This window comes from Tachyglossus aculeatus, chromosome 4 (genome assembly GCF_015852505.1).
Source record: "Tachyglossus aculeatus isolate mTacAcu1 chromosome 4, mTacAcu1.pri, whole genome shotgun sequence".
NCBI lineage: Eukaryota > Metazoa > Chordata > Mammalia > Monotremata > Tachyglossidae > Tachyglossus > Tachyglossus aculeatus.
In genome coordinates, this window is record NC_052069.1 from 22767132 (window position 1) to 22794223 (window position 27092).

The 27092-nt window shown below is 49.8% G+C and overlaps 1 protein-coding gene across 1 annotated transcript in view; it reads right to left on the bottom strand.

Moving 5' to 3' along the window:
* The window catches only part of PTGER3 (prostaglandin E receptor 3), a 41572-nt gene extending 15711 nt beyond the window's left edge, over window positions 1-25861 (bottom strand). Inside the window, exon 1 of the mRNA XM_038745652.1 lies at window positions 24856-25861. Coding sequence (XP_038601580.1) covers window positions 24856-25761 — 906 coding nt within the window. The 5' untranslated portion in view covers window positions 25762-25861. The remainder of the gene's footprint in view (window positions 1-24855) is intronic.
* Between the last annotated feature and the right edge of the window lie 1231 nt (window positions 25862-27092).

Consider the following 27092-nt stretch of genomic DNA (forward strand, 5'->3'; position numbering starts at 1 on the left):
ATGGGTATCAAGCAACCTACTAGTGATGGAAATGCAGTAATGTAGGAATTTATATCAAGAAATGTCAGTCAGGATCACCTCTTCAAGTATATTAATTATTTATTGTTGAATTGTACTCTCCCAAAAGCTTAGTACAGTCCTCTGCACAAAGCAGCGTGGCTTAGTGGAAAGAGTCTGGGCTTGGGAGCCAGAGGTCATGGGTTCTAATCCTGGCTCCACCACTTGTCAGCTGTGTGACTTTGGGCAAGTCGCTTAACTTCTCTGTGCCTCAGTTACCTTATCTGTAAAATGGGGATGAAGATTGTGAACCCCACGTGGGATAGCCTGATTACCTTGTATCTTCCCCATCACTTAGAACAGTGCTTGGCACATAGTAGGCATTTAACAAGTACCATCATCACCATCATTATTATTATTATTATTATTATTATTATTATTATTATTACTAATGAATCTATTCCATAACTAATACACTGCTGTTGATTCAATGGTCACCCCAGTGCTATTCTCCCATTAACACTAGGCTTTTCAAGAACCAAAAAACTGTTTAATAGAACTCCCTGTATCAATATGGCTCAGCTAGGCAATCAAGAGACTTCCATCTTGATGACATTGGATGGTACTCTACAGCAATCAACTGTAGCAAATTTCAAAGCCAAGAAACTCATAAATGTAAGAGGATAAGTGGGTGCAATGGTTTTTAGCACTAACAGAACACCTGTTCTCAAAGCAACAAGTGGTACAAAGATGCTTGGTGGTTTTAAAGTTCTCTTGCTAAATAGCTCATCATTTACTTTAAAATGCTGCAAAGGAAGTATGAAAACTCTCTGACCTTCGGCAGAAAGATGTATCCCTTCATAAACCAGAGCATGCAAGCTCAGCTGTACATGGTATCTCAGGCAGAGAGGAGGAGGTGGTGGTGGCACTGACTGACTGAATTTTAGTTAGCTTGGGATGTGAAAGAGAATGTCCTTTATCTCTGAAACCACCACCTGTCAAAAAGTAACGGAGCCATATGGTTTATATCTTTAACTACATCTGTCAATCTTCTGGAAAAACAGATTTGAATAATGGTGGTAGAGAAGATAGTCTGTTGAAAGAATCTGTAGTTCTGAGAAAGCTAATTGTCAAATTCTACCCCAAGCATTTTCTTCCTTCCAGAAGAAAAAAAAAAAGAACGGCATGAAAGATTCTGAGGCATACTAGTAAATATGGTACAACAAACTAATGGTACTTAATGAATGCTTACTATGTGCATAGCACCGTACTAAGCACTTGGGAGAGTTCATTCTCAGTCTCCTTTGTGGGCTCCTCCTCCCCCTCCCATCTCCTTACTGTAGGGGTTCCTCAAGGGTCAGTTCGTGGTCCTCTTCTGTTCTTGATCTACACTTACTTCCTTGGTGAACTCATTCGCTCCCATGGCTTCAACTATCTTCTCTATGCTGATGACACCCAAATCTACATCTCTGCCCCTGCTCTCTCTCTCCCTCCCTTCAGGCTCATGTCTCCTCCGGCCTTCAGGACATCTCCATCTGGATGCCTGCCCGCCATCTAAAACTCAATATGTCCAAGACTGAACCCCTTATCTTCCCTCCCAAACCCTGCCCTCTCCCTGACTTTCCCATCACGGTAGACGGCACTACCATCCTTCCCGTCTCAAAAGCCCGCAACCTTGGTGTCATCCTTGACTCCACTCACTCGTTCACCCCACACATCCAATCTGTCACCAAAACCTGCCGATCTCACCTCCATAACATCATCAAGATCCGCCCTTTCCTCTCCATCCAAACCGCTACCTTGCTGGTTCAATCTCTCATCCTATCCCGACTGGATTACTGCATCAGCCTCCTCTCTGATCTCCCATCCTCCTGTTTCTCCCCGCTTCAGTCTATACTTCACGTTGCTGCCCGGATCATCTTTGTGCAGAAACACTCTGGGCATGTCACTCCCCTCAAAAATCTCCAGTGGCTTCCTGTCAACCTATGAATCAAGCAAAAACTCCTCGCTCTCGGCTTCATGGCTGTCCATCCCCTTGCCCCCTCCTCCCTCACCTCCCTTCTCTCCCTCTACAACCCAGCTCGCACCCTCCGCTCCTCTGCCGCCACTGACTGCCTCACAGGGCCTCGTTCTCACCTGTTCCGCCATCGGCCCACATCCTTAATAATAATGATAATGATGGCATTTATTAAGCGCTTACTATGTGCAAAGCACTGTTCTAAGCGCTGGGGAGGTTACAAGGTGATCAGGTTGCCCCACGGGGGGCTCACGGTCTTCATCCCCATTTTACAGAAGCGGTAACTGAGGCCCAGAGAAGTTAAGTGACTTGCCCAAAGTCACACAGCAGACAAGTGAAGGAGCCGGGTTCTTGGAAATGAGCTGGCTAACCTAGTGTGTAGCTGAACGGCCTGGCATTTTGTCTCTCCCACAGCTGCCCTGCAGGTTACCTGGTGAAAACACATTATTCAACTCTCATTAGGCAGCTGCTAGCTGACCGTAGGCAAAGGGAAAGGGACCGATTCTTCTCAGGCCACCCTACCTAAGCAAATGACCAAGCACTGTAGTTAGAGAAGCAGCGTGGCTCAGTGGAAAGAACCCGGGCTTTGGAGTCAGAGGTCATGGGTTCAAATCCCGGCTTCACCAATTGTCATCTGTGTGGCTTTGGGCAAGTCACTTCACTTCTCTGGGCCTCAGTTACCTCATCTGTAAAATGGGGATTAAGATTGTGAGCCCCACATGGGACAACCTGATCACCTTGTATCCCCCAGTGCTTAAAACAGTGCTTTGCACATAGTAAGTGCTTAAAAAATATTATTATTATTATTATTAATAATTATTCTAAACCTAGCCCTGCCATTGCCCTGTTGTGTGACCTTGGGCAAGTCTCCTAAACTCTCTAGACCTCAAGTTCTTCACCTGTAAAACTGCGTCAGGAAACCGGCTCTCCCTAGCTGCCCAGACTCCGAGGCCTGTGTCCAACCTTGCATCTGCCTCAGCGAATAACACACCCTAAGTGCTTAATAACTACCACAATTATAATAATAATGACCATCATTATATATCTGATCCTCCCCAGAGTAGAATCCATATTCTCAACAAAATCATTTATTCTCAACAAAATTAGTATTATTTATAATAATAATAACGGTATTTGTTAAGCACCTACTATGTGCCAAGCACTGTTCTAAGTGCTGGGGTAGATACATGGTAATCAGGTTGTCCCGCATGGGGCTCACGGTCTTAATCACCATTTTACAGATGAGCTAACTGAGGCACAGAGAAGAGAAGTAAGCGGCGGAGCTGGGATTGGAATCCACAACCTCTGACTCCCAAGCCCGTCCTCTTCTCCCTCAGCCTCACTGCTTCTGTCTCCCCATCTAGACTATAAGCTCATTGTGAGCGGGGAATGTGCCTGTTGTGTTGTTGTATTGTACTCTCCCAAGTGCTTAGTACAATGCTCTGCACACAGTAAGTGTTCAATAAATACAGTTGCCTGCCTGCCTGACTGACTAAATCCTAGGATCTTGCTATGAAACTCGTTGAGGGGGCATGCCACACCTTCTCTCTCCTAGGTCATTACTGGTCCACAGAGTCTATTAAACTGCTCAGGACACACGATCGCCCACGTAACACTGCTCATTGACTGTGGGATTTGAACCTGAGATCTTATTCTAAGATCTAAGATCTTAATTCCGTCACCAACTGAAAGCGCTGAGGTTTTGGCAGCCAAGGTGGGGGATACTCTTTCCAACTAAGTAGTCCTTTTCCTCTCAATTCTGGCCCTAGATTAGTCATGGGATATGACAAAGGGCATTAAAAAAAAAATTAGGGGCTAGATCAATCCTCCAAATCCCCATACTCGCATGACTGGGAGAGGCCTGGGAGAGGCAGAGGATTGCGAAGGGCCTTCTCAAAGTTCAGGGGAGAAGCAGCATTGGCGTGGTAGAGAGCCCTGCCCTGGAAGTCAGAGGATCTGGGTTGATGATGATGATGATGATGACAGTATTTATTAAGCGCTTACTATGTGCAAAGCACCGTTCTAAGCGCTAGGGAGGTTACAAGGTGATCAGCCTGTCCCCCGGGGGGCCTCACACTCTTCATCCCCATTTTACAGATGAGGTCACTGAGGCCCAGAGAAGTGAAGTGACTTGCCCAAAGTCACACAGCTGACAAGTGGTGGAGCCGGGATTTGAACCCATGACCTCTGACTCCAAAGCCCGGGCTCTTTCCACTGAGCCACGCTGCTTCTCTAAGTTCTAACTTGGAGAAGTTCTCTGGTTCTAACCCCAGATCTGCTACTTGTCTGCTGTGGAATCGAGGGCAAGTCACTTAACTTCTCTGTTCTTCAGCTACCTCATCTGCAAAATGAGGATTCAATACCTGTCCTTCCTCCTATTTACAGTGTGAGCTCCACGTGGGACCTGACGATCTTCTATCTACCCCAGTGCTTAGTACAGTTCTTGACATAGAGTAAGTGCTTAAATAGCACAAATATTATTATTTATTAAGTCCTCAAATGCAGACTAGTGTTCGGCACACAGTAAGTGCTCAATAAATACTACTGAATGCTTTCCCCTTACTCTATTTCCCCTTTCTGCAACCTATTTTAATGTCTGTCTCCAGACGTGTTCACCAACTCTATTGTGCTGGTACTCTCCCAAGTGCTTAGTACAGTGCTCTGCACACAGTAAGCATTCAATAAATACGATTGATGATGATGATGATGATGAATAAATACCATTGATTGATTGATTACTGAAATAGCATTCCTTCTCACAACTCAGCCAGTTCCATGAGTTCACTGGTCATCTCTGCAAGGTGACTCCCAAATCTACATCTCTGGCCTTGTCCTGTCTCCTGCTTTAAAACAGACCATCTCAGCTCTCCTTCTGCCTCGAGATTATCTTCATCCAGAAGATTCCCATGCAAACCTGCTGAATGCACCTTACTCAGGACTCTTCTGTCTCCAACCCACTGTTCATAGTTTTCCCACTGCTGGGAACTCCCTTCTCCCTAATCAGTCAATCAATCAATCAATCAATCGTATTTATTGAGCGCTTACTGTGTGCAGAGCACTGTACTAAGCGCTTGGGAAGTACAAGTTGGCAACATACAGAGACAGTCCCTACCCAACAGTGGGCTCACAGTCTAGAAGGGGGAGACAGAGAACAAAACCAAACATATTAACAAAATAAAATAAATAGAATAGATATGTACAAGTAAAATAAATAGAGTAATCAATCAATCAATCACATTTATTGAGCGCTTACTATGTGCAGAGCACTGTACTAAGTGCTTGGGAAGTACAAATTGGCAACACATAGAGACAGTCCCTACCCAACAGTGGGCTCACAGTCTAAAAGGGGGAGACAGAGAACAGAACCAAACATACCAACAAAATAAAATAAATAGGATAGAAATGCACAAGTAAAATAAATAAATAAATAAATAAATAGAGTAATAAATATGTATGTACAAACATATATACATATATACAGGTTCTGTGGGGAAGGGAAGGAGGTAAGACGGGGGGTGGGGGGGTGAGGGGGAGAGGAAGGAAGGAGCTCAGTCTGGGTTTTCAGAGCATTCATAAAAAATCAGATCCTCCAAAAAAAATTCCCTGTCAACCACGGTCTTGAAACAAGTGTGCAACTTTATTTATTAAATTGGGTTTTTTTTGGTAGAGTTTTGTTATCACTTAAGCATCACTCATAGAGCAACTTGTGTGGGCTTGTCTCCTTCCACTGAACTATGAGAAGCAGTGTGGCTCAATGGAAAGAGCCCGGGCTTGGGAGTCAGAGGTCATGGGTTATCCCAGCTCTGCCAACTGTCAGCTGTGTGACCTTGAGCAAGTCACTTAACTTCTCTGGGCCTCAGTTACCTCATCTGTAAAATGGGGATTAAGACTGTGAGCCCCACGTGGGACAACCTGATCACCTTGTATCTACCCCAGTGCTTAGAACAGTGCTTTGCACATAGTAAGCGCTTGAGAAATGCCATTATTATTATTATTATTATAAACTCCTAGAGGGCAGCAATCCTGTCTTTTATTCCCACTGTATGATCCCAGGCTAAGTGTTCAGAGCTCTGCACACCGATGATGATAAGACACTCACCAAACCAAAGGATGAGTTAAACCCAGGAAGCCACATATAGGAAAAGGCAGATACTAGCTGAGGGGGATTTTTGCTGGCTGGAAGAACTAAGTCAACTTGGGAAGAGTCCTGGAAGGCTGCAGAGCTATCTGTGTCACCTTCATTTAAATCAACCAATCAATCAATCAATCGTATTTATTGAGCACTTACTGTGTGCAGAGCATTGTACTAAGCGCTTGGGAAGCACAAGTTGGCAACATATAGAGACAGCCTCTACCCAACAGTGGCCTCACAGTCTAGAAGGGGGAGACGGAGAACAAAACCAAATATATTAACAAAATAAAATAAATAAATAAATAATAATAATACATAAATAAATAATAAATAAATAAATTTAAAAGGCTGTTACAGGGAACCACATTCATTCATTATCTCCCAAATCAAAACTGGGGCCTCCTGACTTTTACCAGCTTTCTTTGTGGCTAAAGAGCAGATTGTTGAATATAAACAGTGGGGCCCATCCTCCTACGCTGGGTTTCAGAGAGCAAGGGGATGATGTTTGAAACATTAAATGACAAACGGGAAACAAGGGATTCAGGAAGGGGACCAGAAGGGAGATCAGAAGGGGGATCGCTCTGGAGCCCCAGTGCGGAGTTGGGTTAATAATAATTGATGATAATTGTTAAGCACTTACTGTGTGCCAGGCACTGTACTAAGTGCTGGAGTGGATACAGGCAAATCAATCAATCAATCAATCGTATTTATTGAGCGCTTACTGTGTGCAGAGCACTGTACTAAGCGCTTGGAAAGTACAAGTTGGCAACACATAGAGACAGCCTCTACCCAACAGCGGGCTCACAGTCTAAAGCGGGGAGACAGGGAACAAAACCAAACATACTAACAAAATAAAATAAATAGAATAGATATGTACAAGTAAAATAAATAAATAAATAGAGTAATAAATATGTACAAACATATATACATATATACAGGCGCTGTGGGGAAGGGAAGGAGGTAGGATGGGGGATGGAGAGGGGGACGAGGGGGAGAGGAAGGAATGGGCTCAGTCTGGGATCAGGATGGACACAGTCCCTGTCCCACATGGGGTTCCCAGTCTCAATCCCCATTTTACAGATGATGTTACGGTGGCCCAGAGAAGTGAAGTGACTTGCCCAAGGTCACACAGCAGACAAGTGGCAGAGCTGGGATTAGAAACGCTGATCTTCTGATTCCCAGGCCCGTGCTCTATCCACTACGCCATGCTGCTTCTCACGGGTTGTCCCGTGGGATTCTCTCCTTTCCCAGACTGAGCCCCCTTTTTCCTCTCCTCCGCCCCCCACCTCCTTCCCCTCCCTGCAGCACCTGTATATATGTTTGTACAGATTTATTACTCTATTTATTTTACTTGTACATATTTACTATTCTATTTATTTTGTTAATGATTTGCATCTAGCTTTACTTCTATTTACTCTGATGACTTGACACCTGTCCACATGTTTTGTCTGTCTCCCCATTCTAGACCGTGAGCCCGTTGTTGGGTAAGGACCATCTCTATCTGTTGCCGACTAGTTCTTCCCAAGCGCTTAGTACAGTGCTCTGCACACAGTGAGCGCTCAATAAATACGACTGAATGAATGAATGCACTGAGGCAGCGGTGGCAGCCTCCCAGACATCGAAGCACCAGAATAATCTGCCGAATGACGTGTTAAATGCTGGGGTGGAAACAAGAAGATCAGATCAAGACTGGACACAGTCCCGGTCCCTCAAGGGGCTCTCATTTCTAAGAAATGGCCTAGGCAAGAATCTATTCCCCATTTTACAGTTGAGGAACTTAAGGCCCAGAGAAGTGTAGTGACTCTGCCCAAGGTCCCAGAGTAGGCCAGTAGCAGAGCTGGCTGACACTAGAACCCGGGCTTCCTGGCTCTTTCTCCTACACCACACTGGCTCCCTGTATGACCCGCCTGGCTCTCTTCCTCCCCCTCAAACTTGCCAGTTCAGACCCACTGGGTGGGAACATCGGCTCCGCTTCCCCCCTCCCGCTGGCCACACCCCTGCCATCCTCCAGCCACCCCGGTCCCCAATAGTAATAATATTAGTGGTATTTATTAAGTGGTATTTATTAGTGGTATTCATTAAGGCCCTACTGAGAGCTCAAGGCCCCACTGAGAGCTCACCTACTCCAGGAGGCCTTCCCAGACTGAGCTCCTTCCTTCCTCTCCCCCTCGTGCCCCTCTCCATACCCCCCATCTTGCCTCCTTCCCACTGAGTCACGCTGGAGAACAGGCATACAGATAATTCAGATGGCCTAAAAGATGGCAGAAGTTAAAATCAATGTCTAAAAAGACTTTTGTTGTGCATTTGGGGAAAACTGGAAGGAAATCCAATGTATATGGCACAGTTGGGTTGTCCCATGGAAAGATGTTTCTGGAAAGACGTACTTTGAAATGTTCTCATCTCTAGTCGAGTATCTTTCTCCCTCACCCCAACTGTCTGCCGTTGACCTGTCAGTCAGTCAAACAACAAGATAAATAACAGGACTTTGAGTCATGGGACATCCCCTTAAAACCCAAAATGCCCATAGGACCAGTGGTCCATCTGGCCCAGAATTCTGTCATCATCATCATCATCAATCGTATTTATTGAGCTCTTACTGTGTGCAGAGCACTGTACTAAGCGCTTATGTGTCATGTGATACACATAAAATAATGAACTCACTTATTTCTCCTCTTCAGGAATGCCACCTCAACTAATTCTAGTTTCACCACATCTAAATTCTAAGGTTTTTTTTTAAAGAACTGCTGTTATGAAACCACTGCTATCTATGTTTTATAAACAGAGATGAAAACTTCTACATTTATTTCTAGATTATAAACTCAGTGACAGTTTTGATGGATAAAGTTTAAAAGCAAATGCATTCAGGCCAAATGAAAATGAGCTCGCAAGAACCACAGTAGTACTTTGAGAGGACTAATCATTTTCAACTGTCATCAGATATTTCAAAATTAGTTGCATTTCAATTCTCGTCTGCAAAAGAAAGAAAAATAAATCTTGTCACCCGAATTCACTGATTGGTTTTACTTGCCCTTCAGAAAAATCCTTGGAAAGTTTAATGCATTGTGAAGCGCTACGGCAGTGTGGCCTAGTAGAAAGGGCACAGTGCTGGCAGAGACCTGGGTTCTTATCCCAGCTCCAATCAATCAATCAATCAATTGTATTTATTGAGCGCTTACTGTGTGCAGAGCACTGTACTAAGTGCTTGGGAAGTACAAGTTGGCAACATATAGAGATAGTCCCTACTCAACAGTGGGCTCACAGTCTAAAAGGCTCCACCATTTGTCAGCAGTGTGACCCTGATCAAGTCACTTAATTTCTCTGTACCTCAGTTTCCTCAGCTGCAAAATGGAAATCTACAGTGCTTTGCACATAGTAAGCGATTAACAAATGCTAAAAAAAAAACTTCCTCCCTCCATCTTCATCTGTAAACCCTCTGGGGGCCAGAGACTGCATTCAATCTGATTATTTTATATCTACCACAGGTCGTAGAGCAGGATCTGGCACAAAGTAAACGCTTAATAAAAACCATCATTATTATTCCTACTTAGCACAGGCTGGCACAAAGGAAGTACTTAATAAATGCCATCATTGTAATTATTACTTAGCACAGGGCCTGGCACACAGGAAGTGCTTAATAAATACCATCATTGTCATTTTTATTACTACTTAGCAGAGTAATGTTTGCTTATTCACTGCTAGCTCCCGCCCCAAGGGAGAAAGGTAAGGGAAGCCGGGTTTTGTTTCAGGGGGAGGGAGGGGAAAGTATTAGGGGGTCTCTCACTAGGGTGCTGGCCTGTGGGCTTGGTCTCTCCAGATGAGCCTGCTATTTTGTTTAGGATGAGTGGGGTCTGGGGAGGGGCAACCAGAACTGTGAGCTGAGCAGGGCGTGAAATGATTCTGATTACTGACAGACAGAGATGGAGAAGTTCCAGGAGGTTGAGAGCTCACCTCCTCCAGGAGACCTTCCCAGACTGAACCCCCCCATTTTTCCTCTCCTCCTCATCCTCCCCATCACCCCCCTCCCCTCCCCTCAGCACTTGTATATATTTGCACATATTTATAACTCTATTTTATTTGTACGTATTTACTATATTTATTTTATTAATGATGTGCATATAGCTATAACTCTATTTATTCTGTTGGTATTGACACCTATCTACTTGTTTTGTTTTGTTGTCTGTCTCCCCCTTCCAGACTGTGAACCTGTTGTTGGGTAGGGACCGTCTCTAAATGTTGCTGACTTGTACTTCCCAAGTGCTTTGCACAGTGCTCTGCACATAGTAAGTGCTCAATAAATACGATTGAATGAATGAATGAATGATTCCAGTGAGCATACACAGACACATGTTTGAGCAAGTTTCGCTACCAGCAAACTAACTTCACCTTTAGTGGTTAGGGTGAGAATGAGTGTGACCCTCCTTGAGGGTGTAGGAAGCATGAGAGAACACACCAGGGCCTGAGCCCGCTGTTACGTAGGGACCGTCTCTATATGTTGCCAACTTCTACTTCCCAGGCGCTTAGTACAGTGCTCTGCACACAGTAAGTGCTCAATAAACACGATTGAATGAATGAATGAATGAATGAATGAATGCGGCCCGGTGGCTGGGGAGAGCACACCCACATACTGTGTGTCAGGACCGGCAGGGGAGATGGGGCCCGAGGTAGGGAAAGAGCCAGAGCTAGGGCCGGTGAAGAGAACAGGGTAGGAGCAAGAGACTGGGCCACAGTAGGGGACGAGAACAGAGGACAGGGCCAGAGCCAGAGCCGGTGCAGAGGACAGGGCAGGAGCAGGAGACTGGGCCACAATAGGGGATGGGAATAATAATAATAATAATAATAACATTAAGCGCTTACTATGTGCAAAGCACTGTTCTAAGCGCTGGGGGGGGATACAAGGTGATCCGGTTGTCCCACGGGTGGCTCACAGTCTTCATCCCCATTTTACAGATGAGGGAACTGAGGCACAGAGAACTGAAGTAACTTGACCAAAGTAGCACAGCTGACAATCGGCAGAGCCGGGATTTGAACCCATGACCTCTGACTCCAAAGCCTGTGCTCTTTTCCACTGAGCCACGTTGCTTCTCGACGGGGGATGGGACTGGAAGAGGGGACAGGGCTGGAGCCAGGGCCGGTGAAGAGGACAGGGCAGGAGCAGGAGACTGGGACACAGTAGGGGATGAGAGCAGGAGACAGGGCCGGAGCCAGGGCCGGTGCAGAGGACAGAGTAGGAGCAGGAGGCTGGGACACAGTAGGGGATGAGAACAGAGGACAGGGCCGGAGCAGGGGACAGGGCCGGAGCAGAGGACAGAGTAAGAGCAGGAGACTTGGCCACAGTAGGGGACAAGAACAGGGGACAGGGCCGGAGCCAGGGCTGGTGCAGAGGACAGGGAAGGAACAGGAGACAGGGCCAGAATAAGGGATGGGAATGAGGGACAGGGGAGGAACAGGAGACATGGCCGGAGTAGGGGACAGAAACAGGGGGTGGGACTGGAAGAGGGGACAGGGATGGAAGAGGTGACAGGGCCGGAGCAGGGGACAGGGCCAGAGCCAGGGCAGGCACAGAGGCCAGGGTAGGAACAAGAGACAGGGCCAGATCATACTTCACGCCGCTGCCCAGATAGTCTTTGTGCAGAAACGCTCTGGGCATGTTATCCCCTCCTCAAAAATCTTCAGTGGCTACCAATCAACCTACGCATCAGGCAAAAACTCCTCACCCTGGGCTTCAAGGCTGTCCATCACCTCGCCCCCTCCTACCTGACCTCCCTTTTCTCCTTCTCCAGCCCAGCCCGCACCCTCCGCTCCTCTGCCGCTAACCTCCTCACCGTACCTCGTTCTCACCTGTCCCACCATTGACCCCCGGCCCACGTCCTCCCCCTGGCCCGGAATGCCCTCCCTCCGCACATCCGCCAAGCTGGCTCTTTTCCTCCCTTCAAAGCCCTACTGAGAGCTCACCTCCTCCAGGAGGCCTTCCCAGACTGAGCCCCCTCCTTCCTCTCTCCCTCCTCCCCTTCCCCATCACCCCCCCCCGCCTTACCTCCTTCCCCTCCCCACAGCACCTGTGTATATGTATATATGTTTGTACGGATTTATTACTCTATTAATTTATTTTATTTGTACATATTTATTCTGTTTAATTTGTGGTTATGTTTTGTTTTGTTGTCTGTCTCCCCCTTCTAGACTGTGAGCCCGCTGCTGGGTAGGGACCGTCTCTATATGTTGCTGACTTCTGCTTCCCAGTACAGTGCTCTGCACACAGTAAGCGCTCAATAAATACAATTGAATGAATGAATCAGAGGATGTGGCAAGGGGGACGTTGGGGAGCAGAGGACCGGACAGAGGCAAGCCCAGGAGCAGGTGTCGGGCACCCACCCCAGCTTCACGTGTTAATCAATCGACCAATCAATCATTAGGGAAACAGCCTGGCCTAGTGGATAAAGTATAGGTCTGGGAGTTGGAAGGACATGAATTCTAATCTTGGCTCCACTACCTGACTGCTGAGTGACCGAAGCAGCGTGGCTCAGTGGCAAGAGCCCCGGCTTCGGAGTCAGAGGTCGTGGGTTCTAATCCCGACTCCGCCACTTGTCTGTTGTGTGACCTTGGGCCAATCACTTAACTCCTCTGTGCCTCACTTCCCTCATCTGTAAAATGGGGATTAAGACTGTGAGCCCCATGTGGGCCAACCTGATCACCTTGTATCTACCCCGGTGCTTAGAACAGTGCTTGGCACATAGTAAGCGCTTAACAAGTACCACAATTATCATTATTATTACCATTATTATTATTATATTTCATTCATTCAACCGTATTTAATTATCATTATTATTATTTCATTCATTCAATCATATTTACTGAGCGCTTACTGTGTGCAGAGCACTGTACTAAGCGCTTGAGCACTGTACTAAGCTCTTGAGCACTGTACTAAGCACACTTCACTTTGCCTCAGTTACCTCATGGGACAAGAACTGCATTCAACCTGATTAGCTTGCATCTACTTCAGTGCTTAGTACAGGGCCTGGCACACAGTAAGCTCTGAATACCATAAAAAATCAAAGAATTTTCTTGGTAAAGATACGGAAGTGGTTTACCATTCATTAATTGCCATTACCTCCTTCTGCACAGTAAACTTTTGTCTCTACCCTCGACTCTCTCCCATGTTGCTGCTGACCAGCACAGGTGAGTTATTAAAAAAAAAAAATCCCTGGGAAGAGATGAGGGCTCCCTGAGTCCCTACAGGCTTTTGAAAAGTTTCTTCTCTAAGCATCCCAGGAGAGGGCTGAATTACTCCAAGATAAGCTTCTCTCCCAAGCCTCTCTCTCTCACTCCGTCCACAATCTCCAGTTCTGTAGCTTCTTATGTAGACAAGCAAAATAGAGAGGTAAACAAGGACCGGTTGGGAAGAAAGAACTACCAGATAGTTTGGAAGACTTTGTCAGGTAGAGACTCGCAGCTTCCCAACTTATCTTTGATTTTTCTTGCTGCCAGGATTGCTGGACATATCCCCTAGCCTGAGGGAGATCAGAGCAAGTTGTGAAATTCCACTTGTCCTTTCCAAAACCTGTAATCTGTAATCACCTGTGTAAGCACCAAGCAATACTTTGGTCTAATATCCCCGCATTTGTCACACACATCATTCGCTTATTTAAAAAACCCTCCAAAGCATTATCACCTTCCAGTTTTATTTGTATTTTTTCCTCCATGCTGACGGCCTTACATTACATTACATTCATTCATTCAATCATATTTATTGAGCGCTTACTGCGTGCAGAGTACCGTACTAAGCCCTTGGTAAGTACAAGTCGGCAACATATAGAGACGGTCCCTACCCAATAACAGGCTCACAGTCTAGAAGAGGGAGATAGACAACAAAACCAAACAAGTAGGTAACAATACCATCAGAATAAATGGAATTATAGCTATATTCACATCATTAATAAAATAGAGTAATGACTATGTACAAATATACACAAGTGCTGTAGGGAGGGGAAGGGGGTAGGGCAGAGGGAGGGAGGGGGGCGGTAGGGGTTCCTCAAGGTTCATTTCTTGGTCCCCTTCTGTTCTCGATCTACACTCACTCCCTTGGCGACCCCATTCGCTCCCACGGCTTCAACTATCATCTCTACGCTGATGACACCCAGATCTACATCTCTGCCCCTGCTCTCTCCCCCTCCCTCCAGGCTCGCATCTCCTCCTGCCTTCAGGACATCTCCAGCTGGATGTCTGCCCACCACCTAAAACTCAACATGTCCAAGACTGAACTCCTTTGTCTTCCCTCCCAAACCCTGCCCTCTCCCTGACTTTCCCATCACCGTAGACGGCACTACCATCCTTCCCGTCTCACAAGCCCGCAACCTTGGTGTCATCCTCGACTCGGCTCTCTCGTTCACCCTTCACATCCAAGCCGTCACCAAAACCAGCCGGTCTCAGCTCCGCAACATTGCCAAGATCCGCCCTTTCCTCTCCATCCAAACCGCTAGCCTGCTCGTTCAAGCTCTCATTCCTATCCCATCTGGATTACTGTATTAGCCTCCTCTCCGATCTCCCATCCTCCTGTCTCTCCCCACTTAAATCCATACTTCACGCCGCTGCCCAGATAGTCTTTGTCCAGAAATGCTCTGGGCATGTTACTCCCCTCCTCAAAAATCTCCAGTGGCTACCAATCAACCTACGCATCAGGCAGAAACTCCTCACCCTGGGCTTCAAGGCTGTCCATCCCCTCGCCCCCTCCTACCTCAGCTCCCTTCTCTCCTTCTCCAGCTCAGCCCGCATCCTCCGCTCCTCTGCCGCTAATCTCCTCACCGTGCCTCGTTCTCACCTGTCCAGCCGTTGACCCCCGGCCCACGTCCTCCCCCTGGCCTGGAATGCCCTCCCTTTGCCCATCTGCCAAGCTAGCTCTCTTCCTCCCTTCAAGGCCCTACTGAGAGCTCACCTCCTCCAGGAGGCCTTCCCAGACTCAGCCCCCTCCTTCCTCTCCCCCACCTCCCCCCTCCATCCCCCCGCCTTACCTCCTTCCCTTCCCCACACCTGTATATATGTATGTTTGTACGTATTTATTACTCTATTTATTTACTTTACTTGTACATATCTATTCTATTTATTTTATTCTGTTTACATGTTTTGTTTTGTTCCCTGTCTCCCCCTTCTAGACTGTGAGCCCACTGTTGGGTAGGGACCGTCTCTCTATGTTGCCAACTTGTACTTCCCAAGCGCTTAGTACAGTGCTCTGCACACAGTAAGCGCTCAATAAATACGATTGAATGAATGAATGATGGGGAGGGGAGGAGGAGGAGGAGACGAAAAGGGGCGGCTCAGTCTGGGAAGGCCTCCTGGAGGCCTCTGTAATGTAATGTGTTCATTATATATCATTACAGAAGCAGCATGGCTTAGTGGAAAGAGCACGGGCTTGGGAGTCAGAGGATGTGGGTTCTAATCCCTGCTGTGCCACTTGTCTGCTGTGTGACCTTGGGTAAGCTACTTAACTTCTCTGGGCCTCAGTTACCTCCTCGGTAAAATGGGGATTATGACTGTGAGCCCCATGTGGGACAACCTGATTACCTTGTGTCTACCCCAGTGCTTAGAACAGTGCCTGGCACACAGTATGCACTTAATAAACACCATCCTGATAAGAACAATAATAATTAAAATATTTTCAGCAAAGAAGAATAAAGCTTTTTGTTCATTAATGAGTGCTCACAGAAATCAGAAGTTAGAAAGAGGCCGTTTGTGATCCACAATCTCTCCACTTCCTTCCTTCTGATAATAATCAAGATACTTGTTGAGCACTTACTGTGTGCCAGGCATTCATTCATTCAATCATATTTATGAAGCGCTCACTGTGGGCACAGCATTGTACTCAGCGCTTGGGAAAGTACAATACAGCAATAAAGAGAGACAATCCTTGCCCACACTGAGCTCACCATCTAGAGGGGATTAGAGGCATTGTACTAAGCACTTCTAGAAGGATCTTCTGGTGGATACTCCAGAAAGGGAGCTAAAGTTGGGATGTGGTAATAATAATAATAATGTTGGCATTTATTAAGCACTTACTATGCACAAAGCGCTGTTCTAAACGCTGGGGAGGTTACAAGGTGATCGGGTTGTCCCATGTGGGGCTCACAGTCTTAATCCCCATTTTACAGATGAGGTAACTGAGGCACAGAGAAGTTAAGTGACTTGCCCAAAGTCACACAGCTGACAAATTGTGGAGCCGGAATTTGAACCCATGACTCCCAGACTGAGCCCCCTCCTTCTTCTCCCCCTCCTCCCCCTCCCCATCCCCCTCGCCTTACCTCCTTCCCCTCCCCACGGCACCTGTATATATGTATATATGTTTGTACGTATTTATTACTCTATTTATTTTACTTGTACATATTCATTCTATTTTATTTTGTCAGTATGTTTTGTTTTGTTGTCTGTCTCCCCCTTCTAGACCGCGAGCCTGCTGTTGGGTAGGGACCGTCTCCCTATGTTGCCAACTTGTACTTCCCAAGCACTTAGTACAGTGCTCTGCACACAGTGAGCGCTCAATAAATACAATTGAATGAATGAATGAATGACCTCTGACTCCAAAGCCCGTGCTCTTTCCAGAGGCAGGCATATGACTTAACTCCCCAGCTAAACTCTTCATTTCCCCTCTGGAAGACCCTGGTGGGGAACAAACTGTCAGCAGTGTTTACTGAGCACCTACCATATGCAGATCAACCGATCGTGTGCACAGGACTAAGCGCTTGAGAAAGTACAATATAACGGACACATTCCCTTCCCTCAACAAGCGGATAGTCTCAAGGGGGAGACACACTGTACCAAGTGCTTAGGAGATTATAACAGAGTTAGAAGATCTGATCCCTGCCCTCAAGGACCTCAACGTCCTGCAGAGAGGAGCCAACTAGATACCCCCTCGCTTGCGGGAGAAGCTGCTGGAGAACTCAACTAGGAAGCAAAGAGTCTGCCCAGTCACTCGCCTCAAACTGCAACAGTCCCCTGCCCCTGGACAAGAACAAACTCCAGAACCAGGACCAATAGCTGTGAATCAAATATTTTCATTCGTCGCGGCAAGGCTTAGCCCATCATTTACCACGAATCAAAGGATGAATCTCACGCAAATTTTAAAGGCAAGTCTTCTTCACGCAAGACATATTCATTAACCCAGAATTTAATGTTATAAAATAAAATTTACCATTCGTAATTTTCCCCTCCACCCCACCCCGCCGGCCCCGAGAGAAAAACAAACTAATACCGTCACGTGAAGCGATCACTTCAGTTTCCGCATTCGTCAAGTAGAATATAAAAAGTTACATTTTCCATCCCAGATATTTTGCCTAATAAAGGCAGGAACTGCCCAGGCAAATAATTCCGCCTCCGCATCATTAGTCAAAGTATATAAAACTGAACTTCATTATTGCTTTCTATACTAAATTTAATAACTCCCACTAAAATCCCTCGGTTTTCTGACTGCGGCAATACACAGCAAAGTTACTACCCAGGAAGAGATTAGTAAGAGCTCACTGGACATACTTTAACCAACCTTAGATTTACTATTCTGTTGTGGAGTACAACACTAAATAATTCAAAGCAAATTGTGCTGGTTGGAATCAAATTTTAACGATTTATCGAATGCAGATGAATAAACAAATAGGTCATCATTCCCACTGATTCTTAAAAGGCAAGTGCAAGCTTATTCCTGAGCAACTTCTAAGAGGACCTTCCTTCTGCAAAATTCAGATTAGGTTCCAAGTGTTGGTTTTCACACTTCACCGTACACAAGGTTTATATTTGGCTCTTGGGATTACTGCCCTATTAATCTGTGTAGATATTGTCGGCTCTGCGAGAAATCGTAAGACGTGAGCTCAGACTAGTACGATGAATGCACACCTTTATTCTCACTCTCACCCATTTAGTATTATGGCATCAGAAAGCTGGTCCCCAGTGAAGTGTAACTGTTTAATGTAAGTTCATTGTGTTCAACGAAGCAGCGTGGCTCAGTGGAAAGAGCTCGGGCTTGGGAGTCTGAGGTCATGGGTTCTAATCCCGCCTCCGCCACTTGTCAGCTGTCTGACTTTGGGCAAATCGCTCAACTTCTCTATGCCTCAGTTCCCTCATCTGTAAAATGGGGATGAAGACGGTGAGCCCCACGTGGGACAGCCTAATTACCTTGTAATCCCCTAGCGCTTAGAACAGTGCTTGGCACATAGTAAGTGCTTAACAAATACCATTATTATTATTGTTATTACATAGAGAAGCAGGGTGGTCTAGCGGCTAGCAGTGTGAATCTAGTGGGAAGAGCACAGGTATAGGAGTCAAAGATTGTGGATTCTAACCCCGGCTCTGCCACGGGTCTGCTGTGTGACCTTGGGCATGTCTGTTCACTTCTCTGTGCCTCAGTTCCCTCATTCTTAAAATGGGGATGAAGACCGTGAGCCCCATGTGGGACAGGGGCTGTGTCCAACGCGATTACCTTGTATCTACCCCAGCGCTTAGAACGGTGCTTGGCACATAGTAAGCACTTGACAAATACCACAATTGTTATTATGACAGAGAATGGGCCTGAAAGTCAGAGGATCTGGGTTCTACTCTCTTCTCTGCCACTTGTCTACTGTGTGACTTTGGGCAAGTCAATTAACTTCTCTGGGCCTCAGTTCCCTTCTCTGCAAAATTTGGATTCAATCCCGTTTCTCTTTCCCTCCCACTATGAGCTCCATGTGGGACAAGGACTGTCTGACATGACTATCTTGTATCTAACCCAGTGCTTAGTATAATCAAGACACATAGTAAGTGCTTAGCCGATATGACAAGTATTATTATTACATCAAATATATATATATATATTTACACACAAACGCACACACGTGCGCGCACGCACACACACACACACACACACACACACACACACACACACACACACACACACAATGCCATTTGAGCATCTGTGCCCTTGGAGTGAATGTTGTTTAAATGTGCTTGTTTGGACACTTTTTTTTCTGAAGCTAACTGAAAAATTAGGATAAAGCATTTAGAATCCTGATTTTTTTTTTTTTGCCAAGGAAAAACTGTTCTAATAATTGTTAAAAAAGAATCCATCCAAGGCGATTATAAAATTCTCGAGGCCGGGTTGTATCTCTGAATTCTATTTTGTGGTACTCTCCTAGCTTAGCATAGTGCTCTGCATACACAAAATGCTGAATAAATATTATTGCCTGATTGATGTTAGCTTTAATTATCCTGTAGCATTATTTTCTCTTAGTTCATTAATGCTAATAGACCGAAGTGAAGGGAGGGCGTGGGGCGGAGGGAAGGGTGAGAGAGACACCTCCTTTTAGCACCGTTAGTGTGAAAATTCGATTTCTGGAGTTTCTACTGGTATGAGTCCAGGATTACACAGAAAAAAAAAAAGGAAGATTGCCAGCTCCTTTAGAAAACTTAAATGATGGTACCATGGGTCTTTCTGAAGTGAACTGGAGATTTTATTTCTCTCGAAAGGAAGAAATACTGTCCCCTTTCAGGGAAAGGGCAGTTTCCCAGAGTAGAGATTACAGTGTATTAGTTAAATACAACTTGCTTTTTCTGAAGGGCTGGCTTTCTTTTCACAGACCTCCTATCAGACCTTAGTGTGTGTGTGGGGGTGGGGGGGGTGGGTGGGGGGACGGTTATTTGTTTTCTTCCTGGCAACATCAAAGACGTGTAAAGGAAGGACTCATGGGGTGTTGCAGAATGCACCAAAATTGCAGGAAAGGCCGTGCATATGCTTCCGATGTTTTACTACATCCTTTAATGAGACAGTTTTTACTGAGTAAGGGTATTCAAAAATCAATTATAGAATGGCAGCTGCAGATCTCAAGGGTGGCTTAGTGGAAAGAGCCCAGGCTCGGGAGTCTAATCCCACCTCTGCCACTTATCTGCTGTGTGATCCCGGGAGAGCCGCTTTACTTCTCTGTGCCTCGGTTACCTCATCCGCAAAATGCGAGTTAAGACTGTGAGCCCCAAGTGGGACAACCTATCTTGTATCTACCCCAGCGCTTAGAATAGTGCTTGGCACATTCACTCATTCATTAATAATAATGTTGGTATTTGTTAAGCGCTTACTATGTGCAAAGCACTGTTCTAAGCACTGAGCACTCAATCGTATTTATTGAGCGCTTACTGTGTGCAGAGCGCTGTACTAAGCATTTGGGAAGTACAAATTGGCAACATATAGAGACAGTCCCCACCCAACAACGGGCTCACAGTCTAGAAGGGGGAGACAGACAACAGAGCAAGTAGACTGGTGTCAATACCATCAGATTAAATAGAATTATAGCTATATACACATCATTAGTAAAATCAATAGAGTAATAAATAGGTACGTATATACACAAGTGCTGTGGGGAGGGGAAGGGGGTAGGGCAGAGGGAGGGTGGAGGGGCGATGGGGAGGGGAGGAAAAAGGAGGGGACTCAGTCTGGGAAGGCCTCCTGGAGGAGGTGAGCTCTCAGTAGGGCTTTGAGGGGAGGAAGAGAGCTAGCTTGGCGGATGGGCAGAGGGAGGGCATTTCAGGCCTGGGGGAGGACGTGGGCCGGGGGTCGATGGCGGGACAGGTGAGAATGAAGCCCAGTGAGGAGGTTAACGGCAAGGGAGCGGAGCGTGCGAGACTAAGTGCTTAAGAAATACCATCATTATTATTGATTTAAAACGCCTTGATTTTAAACTGCAAAGTATAAAATCCAAACCAAAGCCCTAACATTTTATTCTCAATCAGGGAAAAGTCATTCTTAGTCCTCTGCGCATAGTAAGCGCTTAATAAATGCCATTATTATTGTTATTATTATTATTGCGAAGAGGTGAAATTGCCTTTCGGTGGCTCGCTGCAAGAAGTGAAGAGGAGCCGCTGGTCCCTGGGGGCTCTATGGGCAGAATCCTGGCCTGGTCTTTGTAAAATCTGCAGAAGTGACTGGGATACCACACCGCTCACCAAGATCTGCAGAAGCAACTGGGATGCCATACCGCTCTCCTCTCTAACTTCAGACTTCGGAGGTTTTGCTCTTTTTGACGTCCAAGCCCGGAAAGGTCGTCGGCCTTTGGGAGCAGCTTTGGCCAGTTTTAAGGCCCCCTGCCCCGGTCGCCTCCAGGTGACCCCTGGCTTCATTCTGCCCCGGGCCCAAATGGACTGGGTTCAGTCCTGAGAAGCAGCGTGGCTCAGTGGAAAGACCCCGGGCTTGGGCGTCAGAGGTCATGGGTTCTAATCCCTGCTCTGCCACTTGTCTGCTGTGTGACCCTAGGCAAACCGCTTCAACTCTCTCTGTCTCATTGACCTCATCTGTAAAATGGGGGTTAAGACTGTGAGCCCCACGTGGGACAATCTGATGACCTTGTATCTACCCCGGCGCTTAAAACAGCGCTGGGCACATAGTAAGTGCTTAACAAATGCCATCATTATGAGAAGCAGCATGGCTCAGTGGAAAGAGCACAGGCTCGGGAGTCAGAGGACGTGGCTTCTAATTCCGACTCCGTCACTTGTCAGCTGTGTGATCCTGGGCAAGCCTCTTAGTAAGCACTTAACACATGCCATTAATATTATTATTATTATTATTATTATTAATAAATATGATGGACAGACTACTCGGCTGCTTCTGTCCTTGCAATAATAACAATAATAATGATTTCATTTGTTAAGCGCTTACTACATGCAAAGCACTGTTCTAAGCACTGGGGGGATACAAGGTGATCAGGTTGTCCCTAAATAAATAAATAAATAAATAAATAGAGTAATAAATATGTACAAACATATATACATATATACAGGTGCTGTGGGGAAGGGAAGGAGGTAAGATGGGGGGGATGGAGAGGGGGACGAGGGGGAGAGGAAGGAAGGGGCTCAGTCTGGGAAGGCCTCCTGGAAGAGGTGAGCTCTCAGAAGGGCCTTGAAGGGAGGAAGAGAGCTAGCTTGGCGGATGGGCAGAGGGAGGGCATTCCAGGCCCGGGGGATGACGTGGGCCGGGGGTCGATGGCGAGAACGAGGTACGGTGAGGAGATTAGCAGCCAGAGGAGCGGAGGGTGCGGGGTGGGCTGTAGAAGGAGAGAAGGGAGGTGAGGTAGGAGGGGGTGAGGGGATGGACAGCCTTGAAGCCGAGGGTGAGGAGTTTCTGCCTGATGCGCAGATTGATTGGTAGCCACTGGAGATTTTTGAGGAGGGGAGTAATATGCCCAGAGCGTTTCTGGACAAAGATAATCCGGGCACCTGGGGGGCTCACAGTCTTCATCCCCATTTTACCGATGAGGTAACTGAGGCCCTGAGAAATTAAGTGACTTGCCCAAAGTCACACAGCTGACAATGGGCGGAGGCGAGATTTGAACCCATGACGTCTGACTCCAAAGCCGGTGCTCTTTCCACTGAGACATGCTGCTTCTCTTGCTGCTTGTACCTATTCTCCCCTGAGATTTCCCAGGGCTTACTACACTGCCTTGCATTCAATAGGCACTTACGGCATACTATGACTACTCCAACCAAAAAACATCAGTTTTCATTCAGTCTGATGGCTCCTCTCCCTCCAAACAGGGTGAAGGTCTGTGGACCTCCTTCCACCTCGCCTCTCACTTTCATTTAGTCTTTCTTATTAAGCTCTCACTGTGCGCTAAGCGCTCGGTAGAGGACACCACAACAATGAACAGACACATTCCCTGCCCGCAAGCACACGGCAGAACAACGCCGTACCAGAAGCACGGGATTGTGAGGCAAGTCACCTGGGCTCTCAAGTCAGCTCTGCCCCTTGCCGGCCCGGTGACCCGCCTCAGTTTCCTCGCCCGTAAAATGAGCATTCGACGTCTGTTCTCCTTCTCGCTGTGGGTCAGGGGCCCAGTGTCCGACCGGATAATCTCGTCTCTTCCCCAGAGTTTGACATACTAGACACTTGATACGCAACCCCCCTTAATTATGCCTGTTAGCCGTGGCAGATCCACACACGTACACCCAGCAGATACACTCCCCCAGCAGGCACCCACTCACCCAGCAGACACCCCCTTACTCAGCAGACACCCACCCACCCAGCAGAAACCCACTTACTCAGCAGACATTCACCCAGCAGACACCCACCCACCCACCCATCAGATACCCACTTACCCAGCAGTCACTCACCCACCCAGAAGACAGACACCCATCCAGCAGACGCTCACCCAGCTGAAGCCCACTTATTCATCAGACACCCACCCATCCAGCAGACACCCACTTACCCAGCAGACACCCACCCACCCATCAGACACCCACTTACCCAGCAGACATCCACCCATCCAGCAGATGCTCACTCAGCAGAAACCCACTTATTCAGCAGACACCCACCCATCAGACACCCACTTATTCAGCAGACACCCACCCATCCGGCAGATGCTCACTCAGCAGAAACCCACTTATTCAGCAGACACCCACCCATCAGACACCCACTTATTCAGCAGACACCCACCCATCCGGCAGACACCCACCCATCAGAAACCCACTTATTCAGCAGACACCCACCCATCCAGCAGACACCCACCCGTCCATCAGACATCCACCCATCCAGCAGATGCTCACTCAGCAGAAACCCACTTATTCAGCAGACACCCACCCATCCAGCAGATGCTCACTCAGCAGAAATCCACTTATTCAGCAGACACCCACCCACCAGAAATCCACTTATTCAGCAGACACCCACCCGTCCATCAGATACCCATAGCGGACACCCACCCATCAGACACCCAGCAGAAACCCACTCACTCAGCAGACACCCACCCACCCATCAGATACCCACTTACCCAGCACTCACCCACCCAGCAGACATCCACCCATCCGGCAGACGCTCACCCAGCAGAAACCCACTTATTCAGCAGACACCCACCCATCAGAAACCCACCCGTCCATCAGATACCCATAGCAGACACCCACCCAGCACTCACCCAGCAGAAACCCACTTATTCAGCAGACACCCACCCAGCAGACGCTCACCCAGCAGAACCCCACTTCCCCAGCAGTCACTCACCCACCCATCCAGCAGACGCTCACCCAGCAGAACCCCACTTATTCAGCAGACACCCATCCCGCAGCCGCTCACCCAGCAGAAACCCACTTACTCAGACACCCACCCACCCACCAGATACCCACTTCCCCAGCAGTCACTCACCCACCCAGACGCTCACCCAGCAGAACCCCACTTACCCAGCACTCACCCACCCATCCAGCAGACGCTCACCCAGCGGAACCCCACTTCCCCAGCGGTCACTCACCCACCCATCCAGCAGACACTCACCCAGCAGAAACCCACTTATTCAGCAGACACCCATCCAGCAGACGCTCACCCAGCGGAACCCCACTTCCCCAGCGGTCACTCACCCACCCATCCAGCAGACGCTCACCCAGCAGAAACCCACTTATTCAGCAGACACCCACCCAGCACTCACCCTAGAAGAAACCCACTTACTCAGCAGACACCCACCCAGCCGGCAGACACCCACCCAGCCGTCAGATACCCACTTACCCGGCAGACACCCACCCACCCATCAATCAGATACCCACTTGCGCAGCAGGTGCCACCCACCCACCCATCGGATGCCCACTTGCCCAGCGGCCAGCGATCCATCCATCCATCCATCCAGCCACCCACGGGGCCACCCACCCATCGGCTACCCACTTGCCCAGCGGCCGGCCAGCCATCCAGCCAGCCACCCACGGGGCCACCCACCCACCCGTCCGAGCCCGGCGCCCCCGTCCGTACCAGGAGCGGGGACCAGCAGGCGGCCAGGACGCAGACGATGCCCGTGAGCTGGACGACGGTCTCGGCGGTGACCCTGCCCCAGCGCGGGGCGGGGGCGGGCGGGCGGCAGCGGGCCAGCAGGGCCCGGACGGTGGCCAGGTTGGCGGCCACGGTGACGGCCAGGGCGGCCAGGCCGAGCCCGGCGAAGGCGGCGGCGAAGAAGCGGCGGCCCCGGGGAGTCCGCCCGCCGGGGCCCGGGGCCGTGCTGATGAAGCACCAGGTGCCGGGCCACTGGACGCCGTAGTGGCCCACGCCGGCGGCGGGCAGCAGGGCGAAGGCCAGGCCGGCCAGCCAGGCGGCCAGCAGCACGGCCCGGGGGGCTCCGGCCCGCAGGTGGGCGGCGTACCAGTGCGGGGCCCCGATGGCCAGCGCCCGCTCCAGCGCCAGGGCCCCGGCCAGGAACAGCGAGCACAGGCCGAAGGCCGTCATGCTCAGCCCGAAGAAGTGGCACAGGCGGCCCGACGGGTCGAGCCGCTGCCACGGCCGGCCCGACAGGTAGACGGCCAGCACCACGGGGCTGGTGAGCAGCTGGCCGGCCAGGTCGGTCAGGGCCAGCCCGCCCAGCCCCAGCAGGAAGGACCGGCGCCGCCCGCCGGCCCCCCCGGGCCCCCCGGGCCCCCCGCCGCCCCGCCGGCGGTAGGCGCGGCCCACCAGCAGCAGGGCCAGCCCGTTGCCCACCAGGCCGGTCACCATCATGGCCAGCGGGATGCCCACCGACGGCGGCACGCACGCCCACCCGGACCCCGACGACCACCACCACCACGACGCCCACGACGACGACGACACGTTCCCCGGGGCCGGGGCCGCCTGCGAAGCGTTGTGGCCACCGCACAACGGGGACAGGCTCCCCGCCCCCGGCGCCCTCATGCTGCCCTGGCCGGACGCCGTCGCCGCTGGGACGGGCACCGGCACGGGCACGGGGCCCGGAGGGGCCGCCCCATCGCCGCACCTCCCTTCTCCGCTTGGCGCCCCCCGCGCTGTAGCCGAGCCGAGGCGCGCTGCCCCGAGCTTTAAGGCCCAGGCGGGGGGCGGGGGGCGGGGCCCCGCGCGGGGGGCGGGCCGGACCAGTCCGGCAGGGGAGGGGGCGGGCACCTGGGGGGGCCCGCCCCCCGTGCGCTGGGCACACGAGAGCCCGGGCGCAGAGCGCCACCCCCCCCCCCGCCCGGGCCCGGGACCCCCGCCCGCCCTCAGGGAGCCGGCCGTCTCCCTCCCCGGGACCCCCACCCTCAGGGTCCTTCTGTTTCCCTCCCCGGGACCCCCGCCCTCAGGGTCCTTCTGTCTCCCTCCCCGGGACCCCCGCCCTCAGGGTCCTTCTGTTTCCCTCCCCGGGACCCCCACCCTCGGGGTCCTTCTGTTTCCCTCCCCGGGACCCCCACCCTAAGGCATCCTTCTGTTTCCCTCCCCGGGACCCCCACCTTAAGGGGTCCTTCTGTCTCCCTCTCCGGGACCCCCGCCCTCAGGGTCCTTCTGTTTCCCTCCCCGGGACCCCCCCCCCCCCCCCAGGGTCCTTCTGTCTCCCTCCCCGGGCCCCCCGCCCTAAGGGTTCCTTCTGTTTCCCTCCCCGGGACCCCCACCCTCGGGGTCCTTCTGTCTCCCTCCCCGGGACCCCCACCCTAAGGGATCCTTCTGTCTCCCTCCCCGGGACCCCCACCCTAAGGGATCCTTCTGTCTCCCTCCCCGGGACCCCCGCCCTAAGGGATCCTTCTGTCTCCCTCCCCGGGTCGCCCGCCCTCAGGGTCCTTCTGTTTCCCTCCCCGGGACCCCCACCCTATGGGATCCTTCTGTCTCCCTCCCCGGGCCCCCCGCCCTAAGGGATCCTTCCGTCTCCCTCTCCGGGACCCCCGCCCTAAGGGATCCTTCCGTCTCCCTCCCCAGGACCCCCGCCCTAAGGGATCCTTCCGTCTCCCTCCCCGGGACCCCCGCCCTAAGGGGTCCCTCTGTTTCCCTCTCCGGGACCCCCACCCTAAGGGGTCCTTCCGTCTCCCTCCCCGGGACCCCAGCCCTCAGGGAGCCGGCCGTCTCCCTCCCCGGGACCCCCGCCCGCCCTCATGGTCCTTCTGCCTGGCGCCCCGGTTGTCCCCCTGTTCCCGACTGGGAGCCCGTTGTTGGTCAGGGATTATCCTTACATATTGCCGACTTGTACTTCCCAAGCGCTTAATACAGTGCGCTACACGCAGTAAGTGCTCAATAAATACGAT